This window comes from Eptesicus fuscus, chromosome 12, assembly GCF_027574615.1.
Source record: "Eptesicus fuscus isolate TK198812 chromosome 12, DD_ASM_mEF_20220401, whole genome shotgun sequence".
NCBI lineage: Eukaryota > Metazoa > Chordata > Mammalia > Chiroptera > Vespertilionidae > Eptesicus > Eptesicus fuscus.
In genome coordinates this window covers 68,604,353-68,617,369 of record NC_072484.1, presented here as the reverse complement: position 1 = coordinate 68,617,369, position 13,017 = coordinate 68,604,353, and the positions used below count along the sequence as shown (strand labels likewise).

Below are 13,017 nucleotides of genomic sequence, written 5' to 3'. Positions count from 1 at the left end.
GCAACCAAGGTACATGCCCTTGACCGGAATCGAACCTGGGACCCCTGAGTCCGCAGGCCAATGCTCTATCCACTGACCAAACCAGTCAGGGCCCTTTTGTGATTTTTAATTGATTTTTTTTTCTTTTAGAGAGAGAGAAACATGGATGTGAGAGTGAAACATCAATTGGCTGCCTCCTGCACACCGCCTACCAGGGATCGAGTTCATAACCTGGACCTGTGCCCTGAACTGGGAATTGAACCGGTAACCTTTCAGTGCACCCAACAATGCCCAGACAACTGAGCCACACCAGCTGGGCTCTCTTGTGATTTTGAAAAACTTGTTAATTCTTTAATCTAGCCCAAATTTATTTGGGCATGGGGTGTGAGATAGGGAAATGCCTTTTTTCTAAGTTATTAAGCAATTGTCCTAGTATCATTTAGTAAATAATTCAAACTTTTGCCATTGGTTGGGAATCACAGCTTTATCAAAAGCCAAAGTCTTCTATGTAATGGACTGATTCTGGGTTTTCTGTTCTCTTTTTTACTATTTATTCTCCTGCCTGTACTGCTTGTAATTGTTGCAGCTTCATAATACATTTTAGTGACTGACCATGTCCTGTTACCCTTCATTAATCTGCATTTTCAATCATCCATGTCACAAGTATTTCATTCTCCCATATTAACCTTAAAATCATTTTTAAGTTCCAAAAATAAATCTTGTTTTTTGTAAAAAAAAAAAAAATTATCATAAAATTTTTTAAAAATACACAAAAGAACAATAAATACTTTTAGGAAGCCCCATATACCCTTCACCCAGATTCAACAACTAACATTTTCCCCAGCTTAATTGAGATGTAATTGACATATAACATTGCGTAAGTGTAAGGTGTGCAGTGTAATGCTTTGATACACGTAGGTATTATGAAATACTTACCACAGTAAGTTAGGTAACACTTGCCTCATCTCACACAATTACCATTTTGTTGTTGTTGTCATGGTGAGAGCATTAAAGATGTACTCTGAGCAGCCTTCAAGTAGACAATCCAGTATTGATGGTTGTAGTCACCATGCTCGACATTAGATCCCTGGAACTTATTCATCTTATAACTGAGAGTCTCAAAAATTAACATTTTACACTTCCTTCATGTATATTCCTACCCCTTTTGGGCTGAAATACTTTCAAATAAATCCAACATGTCTTACATTTTACCCTTAAATACATCAATATGAATCTCAAAGAAATAAGGACATTTTCTCACATAATCAGCATGTTTTCATCATACCTAACAAAATTAGCGGTGATGTCTATCACATCATATTTTCCTAATATTCTGTTTTCCTGATTGTCTCCAAAATGACATTGTTCAGTTGGTGTGTTTTAGTCAGAATCTAAACAAGGTGCACACACATTGCATTGGTTGTAATGTCTTGTATATTTCTTTAATCTAAAACATTCCCTTCAACTCCTCTTCCTTCCCTTCCTCCTCCTCCCTCTTCATACTATTTACTTGTTGAAGAAAAAAGATGAATTGTTCCCCACAATGTTCCACATTACTTCCCTGTGATATCTTTCAACTTCCTTTTCTATTAGCTCTAGAGGCTCAGTGAGGTTCAAGTTCAACTACCTTGGCACAAACATGTTACAGGTGTACCTTCTTCTTGCGTCACCTCAGGGGAAACATGGGTTTCGCCCACCCACTTTTAGTGTGGTGAAGATAGATGAATGCATGTGAGAGTGAAACATCAATTGGCTGCCTCCTGCACACCACCTACCAGGGATCGAGTTCATAACCTGGACATGTGCATTAATATGCCCCCTCCTGCCCCCATTGTAAAGTTATGCTTTCCTACTTATAAACAGCAAATAAACTGTGGGGTGATGAGCTGGACCCCTGTAAATAGCCAGTCCCAGTCAATCTTTCACCTAATGATTTTTATTATTTTTTTATTGTTGACAGTATTACAGATGTCTCCCATTTTCTCCCTTTTTGCCCTCCTCCACCAAACCCCACCACACCCTAGGCCTTCCTCATACTATCGTTTGTATCCATGAGTTATGCATATATGTTCTTTGGTTAATTTCTACTCCCACCCTGCCTAATAATTTGGAAGACATGGATGATCATTGCCTGAATCAGTGATTTCATTAGTGGACACAAAACCCACCAGGTGTTTGTTTTGATTCTATTTAAGGTGTAAATTATGTTGGCCAAGATGGACATCTTTACCTTGTGGAAGTTTCCTATTTCAAGAACCTTTAAAATCTTTTTTAATTATCCTATGTAATAAAAGCCTAAGTGTCTGGTCGTCCAGTCGTCCATTCAACCAATCAAAGCATAATATGCTAATGATATGCTAAGGCAGCTCAACTGCTTGCTATAATGTGCACTGACCACCAGGGGGCAGACGCTCCAACCAATAGGTTAGCTTGCTGCTGGGGTCCTGCCAATCAGGACTGAGTGAGATGGGCTGGACATGTCCTGGAGCCCTCCCGCAGTCCCTCCCCGGCTCCACCGGTGGAGTCCCTCAGCCTGGCCAGTACCCTCTCGCAATCTGGGACCCCTCAGGGGATGTTGGAGAGTTAGTTTCGGCCCAATCACGCAGGCCAGGCCAGGGACCCTACTGGTGCACGAATTCGTGCACCGGGCCTCTAATGTAAAATAAGACTTGAAGCTATTACATATAAAACAGTCAGAGAGCTGACTCTCTTATCCACCTGCTCACCCCCTTGTCCAATTTGATCAAAGTTTTATTATCTCTGCATTTTCACAGCAGATCATATTTACATACTATTTATTCCACTTTTGCTTTGGAGTTAGTTCTGAGATCACAATGTTCAGTGCTCAATGATAGTCATTTTGCTAATTTCCACTAACGTTTCTGTCTTTCATTCTTTCCTTTTCATGCATGACAATGCATACCAAGCATTTAATAAGTTCTTGAATTCTATCATCTAGTAATTTTGATTAAGAGATACTAAAAGCAGCCCAAACAATTATATTCATTGTTCTAACCCTTAGCCAGAAAGGACTATTTTAAGTCTGGCTACTGTTCTACACAGGTTACAAATAACTATTTACTACTTTTTTTGTTGGTGGTGGTTCCCTGACTGGGTATCAAACCCAAAACCTTTCAGTGTATAGGCTGACACTTATACCAACTGAGCCACACCAGTCAGGGCTATTTACTACTTTTTCATGGACAAAGCCCCTGACCTTCAAGAAAGCTTTAGGGAGGAAACTTTTTATCTCTTTCTTTAAAATTGGGGTTTTTATTATATCTAAGAGGGAAAAAGTAGTAATATATATTATTATTGATATATGTTTATATATATTATTAATATCCTATATAATAAAGAGCTAATATGCAAATGGACATCATGCCATCACACCATCATGCCATAATGGCTCAGACACTCAACACTGGGGAGAGAGGAATGGGGACCAGCCAGGCACAAATGAGCTCACAAGAGAGGAATGGGGACCAGCCAGGCTGCAGCCTGGGAGAGGGACAAGCCGCACGCCCCATGGTCCCGGGCACCAACAACTGCTTCTGCGCCTGCGGCCCCGCCCAGGAGAAGGACAAGCTGCACACCCCGTGGTCCCAGGCGCCAGTGGCTGGGGCTGTGGCTAAGGAAAGGGACAAGCCACCTGCCCCGTGGTCCCAGGCACCTGCGGCGGCGGCCCAGGTGAAGCTGCCCGCCCACAGTCCCCTGCGGCTACAGCCAGCCCAGGCAAAGCTGGCCCAGGTCTTGGGTGCCTGCGGCCGGCTGGAGGAGGAAATCCTGGATCCTGGGTGTGGGGTGAGGCAGAGGTGGTTAGGGGCAATCAGGCCAGAAGGAGAGCAGTTACTGGTAATCAGGTCAGTAGGGGAGCAATTAGGGGTGATCAGGCAGGCAGGCAGAGGTGGTTAGGGGTGATCAGGCAGACAGGCAGGCAGAGGGGTTAGGGGCAATCAGGCAGGCAGGCAAGCAAGCAGTTAGGAGCCAGTGGTCCCGGATTGCGAGAGGCAGTTGGACATCCCCCGAGGGGTCCTGGATTGAGAGGGTGCAGGCCAGGCTGAGGGCCCCACCCCCCGTGAACGAATTTCATGCACCGGGTCTCTAATATACATATATTACTTGAGTTAAAAGGCATAAGAAAACAATGTATACCCATTAAATTTCTAAGAAACGTGAGGTAAAAAGATGAAATCTTTTGCCCTAGCTGGTTTGGTTCAGTGGATAGAGTATTGGCCTGCAGACTGAAGGATCCCGGGTTCGATCCCAGTCAAGGGCACACTAATTCTCTCTCATCATTGATGTTCCTATCTCTCTATCCCTTCCTCTCTGAAATCAATAAAAATATATATTTTTAAAAAGATAAAATCTTTTTATAAGCTCTAAGTTTGTACAACAAATATAGATTTGCTATTCTCCAAAAGTAAAAGACCTGCTATGTAATAGACAGAAATAACTTAATGCCTTTTCAGAGGAATATAACTCAAGTTTTGCAAAAGTTTCCTATTCCATGGAGACATCTAAAATGCCAATCTGTGGAACAGGTGCTTCTTTCTTCGTCCCCTCTCCATTTACGCAGTAGTTTTCATGGATTCCTGCTCAGATGTCACAGGCAAAGGCCAAGAGGTTAGCCAGGACCTCAGCCTTGCTTTGTGGGAAGTAGGTCTGAAGGATGGTCACCTTCTCCTGGGTGTCCTTCACTTCAGTGCTGCAATTCTGGGGATCCCAGAGCCTCAGCTTCCTTGGCCTTGAACTCCATCTCCCTCTGCAGGCCGTACTGTGCAATTTCAGCCTGAGCCTCTGACCTGCTTCAGCCTCAGTTCATTTCACTTGCTGACCTCCTACACCTTTTCCGCAAACGTTTCTTGTTGAATCAACCCTGCCCATTACCAGCATAGTGTGGCTATTCCTTCATACCTCTCCTCTTTTTCATCCATAAATATGGGCATATATGGGGGTTTTATGTGTTTCTCCTGAAATACCAAAACACAGATATCACTCTCCAACGTGCCTTTTTTCTACTGGTTAGATTTTTTTTTTTAATATATTTTATTGATTTTTTTACAGAGAGGAAGAGAGAGGGATAGAGAGTTAGAAACATCGATGAGAGAGAAACATCGATCAGCTGCCTCTTGCACACCCCCCACTGGGGATGTGCCCGCAACTAAGGTGCATGCCCTTGACCGGAATCGAACCTGGGACCCTTGAGTCCGAAGGCCGACGCTCTATCCACTGAGCCAAACCGGTTTCAGCTCTACTGGTTAGATTTTATGGACATTTCCAGAAGCCAATAAACAGAGATCTAGTGATAGTTGTTCTTTTTCTAAGATATTTATAAATATAGTAGGATACATTGGAGCTTATGAGTTTTTTGGTGAAGCAATATTTATGTTCTTTGCCTTCTCCCTCCTATCCCACCTCTTTTTCCTCAGGAACCACTCAGGAACCTAGTTGATATTATGATGTGCAGTCTTCTTAATATAACCATAGCTATTTATGTAATGTAGCCGTATTAAAAACATACTCTCACTATGTGCAAGCATCTGATTTTAGGCCCTCTATCCTATTTCATTTGCATATTTACCTATCATTGTTCTAATACCACTTTATTGTAATTACTACAGCTTTAAAAGAAACCTTGAGATCTGCTATATTAAAGTTTTATGAAATTGTTCTTATTCAAGAGTATCTTGGCTACTTTGCCTTTTGCATGTTTTATGTATATTTTAGAATCATACTGCCAAGTTTTGGCTAACTTTTACAAAAACCTTTCTGGGAGATTAATTGGGATTGCATTGAATCTAAAAATCAATTTGAAGGGAACTGGCATCTTTATCATATTAAATCTTCCAATCCATGAGCATGGTATACCTTTCTAATTGGGAGTGTTAAAAAAAATGTCTCTTACTAAAGTTTTATAATTTTCTCTGTAGCTGTCTTGCACAGAATGTATTAAATTTATTTATAAGCTCCTTGTGTTTTTATATGATTGTAAAAATCATTAAAATTTCATTTACTGGTTTACTACCCAATAATTAATCTGTTTTCTTCTCTGTCTCAATTGAACTCAACTCAGTCATATCTACATTTCAGGTTCTGTCCCTGGTAACACCCAACTTCTGGGTATTAGTTTCTATTACTCTCAACTTTGGTAGCTATGACAAAATACCAACTCGGACCAGCTTAGGCAGAAAGCTAGTTTATTGGGTCATAACCCAACTGTGGGAAGAGTGTGGGATGAACTGCTCTTAAGAAAAAAGGGAATGAAGGGTGGGCTGGTGCCTTCTGAATCCTCTCTCACCACTTTCTTTCTGTTAGTGTATTAATTAGGTTCATTTTCCTCCCACAGTTTAACTCCTCCCAGGCTGGAACCATCTCCTGGAGTTCCCAACCCGGGCTCATATCTATCATGTTAACTGAAAGAAGGGGCTTCCCTCCTCCCCTTAATGTCCATTCAAGTAATGAACTTCAATATACCTAAACTTCAATAGAGCCACACAAACACACTTTCATGATTAGCAGTTCTCATTAGACTTTTAAGAAATAGGGTGCTCTTCTAAGAATAGATGATTTCTACTTTCTACCTGTTACTTTTCTGGATATTTTCTTCTTATTGTGATTTCTAGGCATCATCTCCTTCCAGATCTCGACTTCCACCTTTCTTATTACTTTTTTTTGGTGCATTTCAGAGACTACCCATGAAATGGCAAAGTGCAGTGATTAGCCATTAGACTTTTAAGGCAAATTTGCCTTTTGAGGTCTTTGGGTGTGTTTTTTTTCAGGGCCTGGGGAAAATGAAAGAGAAGCCCAACTTGATGCTGGGCGGGTTAAACTGTTTGGGTGAAACCGGCAGGATCAGGGAGTAATGGGAGAAGGCCTCGGTTCTGAAATCTGAACACAGGAACACTGACTTGCTGAATACCCTTGGGTGATTTCTGTCTTTTCTCTGGGCTTCTCATATCCTTTCTAAACATAAAGAATTTGGTGGTGATGGAGTCTCAGGGCCCGCAGCCCTGCTCCCCATGAGAAAGTAGGGTAGCTCTTGGCACGATCAGAGGTGACGTAACGCAGCGGCTGCCGTTTCCCTCTGTGAATAGTCTTTGGGAAAAGCCCCAAGGTCCCTCCCAGGCTGGGGGTGGATAGTTCCTGGTAGAAACACAAAAATGTAGGCCCTGTCCCTTGTAATGCCACAGACCCGCCCTTGGCACCAGGCCCAATGGTGGCTACATAAATGAGGCTTGGCCTCAGCCCTTCGCCACACGCCCTCCTGACAACATGAGACCCAGCAGCTTCTTGGTTCTGGCGGTTCTCCTTGTCCTCGGCATGCTGGTGGGACAGGCAGCTGTCAGAGGAGGTGAGTGGGCCAGTGGCCCGGCTGGGGCTGGGTTGGGTTGAGGAGAGGCTGTCAGGGGCAACCTGGGTGCTGACAGGAAGCACTTCTGGAGCAACAGGCAGGGCTCAGGCCCTCACTTCAGCCGCTGGTCCCTTCCATTGTATCCAGATAAATTAGGAAGTTGTCCAGCTTTTCACCCCAGGACTGAGATAGGAAGACTGTGGAAGAAGTGTTGTTCTGTGGCCTTGGCCTCAGACAATGGGACTTCCGCAGAATGAAGTGAGGAGTCCCAGGAATCTGGGCCCTGGGTGTAGGGTCTGTCTTCTGTCTGTCTGCCCTGTAAAAGCACCTGAAGCTAATCAGTCCTCTAAGAGGAGGTTAGGAACCTGCAGGGCCTCAGAAAGCTTGTAATTTGAAGAAGACCACCATTTTACTAAGGAGGACATTGCTCTGGATTAGGCGTGGTTTAAGGAACTGTTGTGGCTGAATTGATCTTCTATCCAGAACACTAAAAATTTCTCCACATCAATAATAAGGGTGTTTTGCTTTCTTATCCTTTGTGTGTTCATTTTTCCTTCAAGAACTTTTCCTTTGCGTTTACAACTTAGCTAACTATTTGGCACAAGAGGCCTAGCTTTTGGCCTATCTTGGCTTTTAACATGCCTTCCTGACTAAACTTTGTCATTTCTAGCTTTTGATTTAAAGTGAGAAACTTTTGCCCTAGACGGTTTGGCTCAGTGGATAGAGCATTGGACTGGGGACTGGAAGGTCCCGGGGTTCCATTCCAGTCAAAGGGACATGCTCGGGTTGTGGGCTCCATTCCCAGTAGGGGGCGTGCAGGAGGCAGCCAATCAATGATACTCTCTCATCATTGATGTTTCTATCTCTCTCTCCCTCTCCCTTCCTCTCTGAAATCAATAAAAATATATTTTAAAAATAAATAAATAAAATAAAGAGGACATTGCGACCTAGAGAGGGTGCGGAATTGTCCAGGCAATCTCCAGAGCCAGGAGGAGCGCAGGTCTCCTGGCATGTGTCTTAGAGCTCTTCTCCCCTCAGAAGTGACAATATGTCCTTCTCACTTCTTGGAGTCACTCCAGTCTGGCATTTCCTCCTGAGCCACAGACTTGGAATGGAGGGATGGCAAACCGTGGTCCTGTAGACCCTTCCCCAAAGCTCAGGGAATAGGCTTCCAAGAGCACAAACCCGAGTTAGCCTCGGTGATCCTCCTCCACCTCGGGTCATAATTTGGGGGACACTGGAGTGAGCAGTGACTGGACCAAGAAGAAAGACAAGACAGCTGAAAGAGGGACATGGGGTCTAACTGTGGGTACATTTCTTCTTTCAACAGTTCCTTATAGAGGTCAACAAGCTGAACATGTTGTGGCCAAAGGACAAGGCCCACGTCCAGCCAAAGGGCCTGGTCCAGTCCAACTTCCATCAAAAGTTCCCTCCAAGCCTGGCTCCTGCCCCAGGATTCTGATGATGTGTGCCATGATGAACCCCCCTAACGCCTGCATGAGGGACTCTGAGTGCACGGGCAACAAGAAGTGCTGTATGGGCACTTGTGGAAGAGTCTGTATGAAGCCCAAGTGGAATAAGAACTGAATGGAGGAAGAGGTAACTCCTGAGGGCACAGAGAAAGCTGAGCGGTGGGAAATGATCCTTGGTTCTTGAGAGGGAGGATCCTGGAAGGTGACGGGGAAACTGAGGGGGCTCGGAGGCTGTAACTGGGCTTCTTAGGGGAGTGACATGTGGACTTGACCCTACCTCTCACTGCCTCTGGGTGCTTTGACCTGCGGACTCACAGCTCTGGTTCTCCTCTCTCCTTCCAGGTGGAGCCTGTTCTTGCTGCACCGGTGAAGACCCAGGACTGCAGTCCCTGGTCCCTACAGCATTTGAATGCCTTTCCCACATGGCTCATTCTTCCTCTCATCGAGGATGCCTAAAACTGGGCTGCTTCTCTCAGTGATTTCCTAATAAAAGACTGCTTTCTACTCCGTTTGTTTGGCTCCTATGACTTCTATGCTCCTGGAAGCTCCTGGAGGTGGGTGTGGAGTTGGGACTCCCTCTCCCCAGTGAGGGTGGGGGTGAGAGGGCTCCATGGGAGCTGTGCCTGGTGTGAAGGTGAGCAAGGGGCAGGAGCAAGAGGCTCACTCCTAGGGATTAATATTAGAAATCCAATAAACAACCCAAGAACTATATTCTCCATATCACCTTTTGGATTAAGCAATATCCTCTCCCAACTTTAGATTTTAAGATGTGAATGAGGAAACAAGACACACCAAGTCCTTAATCCTTTAGTAGGAATGTTGAGTAGTGTTCTCTTGGGGGCAGGGCAGATCCAAGTAGTCAGAATGGAGAGTATTTGTTGGGCAAACTTGAATGACCTCACAGCTCTGTTGTTGGCCTCACTGCCCCACTGCCCTTGGACAAAGAAGCTCTCTGGAGGCCAAAGCCACAGGAGGAGGAGGAGCATTTTGGGTGGAATAGGAAAAGCACAGGCTTGGGAGTCAGTGGCCTGAGTTCTAGCCCCAGCTTTGCCACCTCTGAAAGACTCCCCAGTCACCATGGAAATGTCCCTAGGAAAGTACCTTCTCATAACAAGCTAGACAGCAAGACTTATCTTCTGTCAGTTACTCCATCAGCAATCATTTATTTCACAAGGCCACTTTTGATGAGCCTGAATTATCTTTCTGCCCCTATTTTAATCACAGGTTACATTTCAGCCTTTCACACTAGATGGTACTATGTCTTCCCTTTCTGCAGTTTGGCATTTTTATGGGGACACAAACCCATCCCCAATACCTGTGCTCCCACAATCTTTTACTCTCGAGTTACAAGAGTAACCATTGTTGCCTCTGGGCACTTCAATTGATGTCGCATCCTGTCCGGCCAGCATTGCCATAGCCTTGGACATCACTTCCATGCCTCTTCCTGGAAGTGAGATGCTGCAGCCATTGGATGCTGGGTTAAACCCCATCCTTCCTCCGTGTCTGCTTTTTACCATCACTAGTCCTCACATCCCCGACGGAGCCTATGCATGTGTTGTCTGAGCCAGTACATGTGCACATGGGGTGACTGCAGAGGAGGCAGGGATAGCAGGGATCTGGACCTTCCAGCTTCCATGGGGGACATGGGCTCAGCTTCCCACTCCTGAGACTGGCCTGGTGAATATGCTCTAATTGTGGGAACAGTGTTTATATACACAGCAGTCAAGAAACGAAGGTTGGCCCTGGTCGGTATGGCTCAGTTGGTTGGGTGTTGTCCCATGCGCTGAAAGGTCCTGGTTTGATTCCGTCAGGGCACATACCAACATACCAGGTTGTGGTATGTTGATACCCAATCAGGGTGCATATGGGAAACAACAACCAATCAATGTTTCTCTTCTCTCTCTCTCTCTCTCTCTCAAAATCAACTTTAAAAAATATATTTTTAAAAAATGAAATGAAAGTTGTCTAAACCAATCTCATGCCAACTGTGAGCACTGGGGCAGCTGCTACGTACCCTCCCTCCATTTCGTCTTCCAGCCCCAGCTTCTGGCCTCTAGTTTAACCTATGATAAAAAGGAAGGAAATCGGAGCTAGTAGGGCTTCCAAGGCCTCGTGGCCGATATTTCCTAAACTCCCTAATGCCCCATAAGAGGCTTTTTCAGCTCTGCATGAAGTGGAGGGGAGAGAGCAAGAATGACGGGGAAGTGAAGGTCTGAGCTGCATGATATTAGTGAGAGGATCGCAGCTGCTGGCTGAAGTGCCCAGGATGAGCACCGCAGCCTTAAAGTTCCCGGCTACTTGGGAGCAGCTCGGCAGCTACCAGGCTCCTCCCAGAGACACGGGGTTCTCCAGCAGAGGAGCTTCTGCTGAGCTGTAACCCTGATGTTACACCTGCAGGCTCTGTTCTGTGTGCACCCTGAGCGGTGAGCAGCCAGGGTCACTGATAATGACTAGACAATCTTTGGCCACTTCTTGTCCAGATGAGGAGACTCTGTTCTAGCCAGCCATGTGTGTCTGCCCCCAGGAGTCCAGCGTGACAAGGGTCATGCTCAGATACCACTTGCTTCTCAGCCTGTCCCAGGGGCCTGAGCCACAATCTTCCACTGAATTTGGAATTGAAAGTACCTGCTGACATAATCCAGATCTTCATCTTGCAGATGGGGAAACCGATTTCTACGGGCGTCATCAACATTCACACGAGGCGTCAAGGGCAGAGCTGAGGCCGGGAACTACCTGTCCTAATATGCTTGTTCTCTTTCTATAGGTTGTTGACTTAGTCAGGAGGACTAGTAGCCTTTAAAAAAAAGGCTCGTTGATCTATTCATTTTACCTGAACCAGAAATCAAGTTCATAGCAAGAATAAGGCCAAGTGTTCTGCATCATTTTGGTGTCCTGTCAATAATCTTTCTGCTCCTCTCAATCTTGACAGCATTTCCCTTCTGGGGGAAGATCTGAAATAGGACCAGAGCTGTGCTTTTGGTGGCTTGTAATTTGGAAACTGTGTTTAACAAGTTGTTTCATGTTCATTCTTCTACGAGAGTGATGGAAGAGAAGTGTCCAAAGGAGATCTGAGAATTTCAAACAAACAAAACAAAAATCTTGGTGTGTGTATTGGATGAAGTCCACAGATTGACGAACATGCATTAGCAGATGGAACATCAGTAGGTAACAACACAATGATTTATTTAACTAATGGCTTCAGTCTTTTAGTACACCGAGCACTTGGGACTGGTATTTACTGATCCAGGCAAAGTAATTAATCATGCTTGGATTTATTTTTTTTCCGTTTACAACATTAGCAATACATATGTTTTAAAATGTCTTTTCCATAAAGTAAATGGCCTTGATGTGAATAGCCGTTATCGGTTAATGTGAGCGCCTACGTTGAGAAGGGGAGCTTCAGTCCAGATCCAGTGAACTTGATTTTGCTGATGACTGTTAGCCAGTTTATAACTTCCCCTTTTATGTACAAACCGGATGTTTGTATATTAAATATTATGGGATGTACCTATAAAAATTTTATTGATGTTCATAGGCATTCTAGTCATCAAAGCTGGTGCAGGAGTGGTAGCTGCCACATTTTAACCACTGTTTCTCCCCTTCATGACATGAAGATTCTTTTTTTTTTATGAAGATTCATTTTTGTTGTTTGAACTAGAATCTTCCTGTGGCTGAGGTTTAAGGACAGAAAGCGATCATTCTAGACTCTGAGTGAGCTCACAACCCCCAAACCTCTCATGCTGTCTGTTTCCAAAATGGATTCAATAAACATCATTTTGTACATGTGTAGCCTACTGGATTCCCATGAATAAGAAAGATTTTCAAAACCTCCTAGATATCTCATTGCCCCCTTTTCCTTTTATGTTTTTTTAATGTGACGTGCCAAACTGTTTTTAAAATTGACGATTGACGAGAGAGAGAGAGAGAGAGAGAGAGAGAGAGAGAGAGAGAAGTATTGATTGGTTGTCTTCCATAACCACCCAACTGGGACTCAAACCCACAACCTGGGTATGTTTCCTGACTGGGAATCAAACCCATGACCTTTTGGTATATGGGATGATGCTCCAACCAACTGAGCTGCACCATCCAGGGCTATATAGTCAGTTTCTTATTAGCTCCAATTGGTCTCACTGTCTGAATTAGCTGTGATGTCAAAAAATTGACCCACAAAGAGCAAGTTCTGAGTTGGGTGAGATAAATATATGCCCTGAG

General features: G+C 44.4%; 1 protein-coding gene across 1 annotated transcript; it reads left to right on the top strand.

Moving 5' to 3' along the window:
- Nucleotides 1–7,219: 7,219 nt before the first annotated feature.
- On the top strand, nucleotides 7,220–9,309 carry PI3 (peptidase inhibitor 3). The gene is made up of 3 exons (XM_008158756.3): nucleotides 7,220–7,333; nucleotides 8,664–8,932; nucleotides 9,148–9,309. Exons 1-2 carry the CDS (start codon nucleotides 7,255–7,257, stop codon nucleotides 8,918–8,920), a joined length of 336 nt encoding a protein of 111 aa, XP_008156978.1. The 5' UTR covers nucleotides 7,220–7,254; the 3' UTR covers nucleotides 8,921–8,932; nucleotides 9,148–9,309.
- The last annotated feature ends 3,708 nt before the right edge of the window (nucleotides 9,310–13,017 follow it).

Coding starts and splice junctions, on each gene's coding strand:
- PI3 (XM_008158756.3), top strand. CDS start 7,255: ATGAGACCCAGCAGCTTCTTGGTTCTGGCGGTTCTCCTTGTCCTCGGC. Junction 7,334..8,663: donor ACAGGCAGCTGTCAGAGGAG/GTGAGTGGGCCA, acceptor TTCTTTCAACAG/TTCCTTATAGAGGTCAACAA.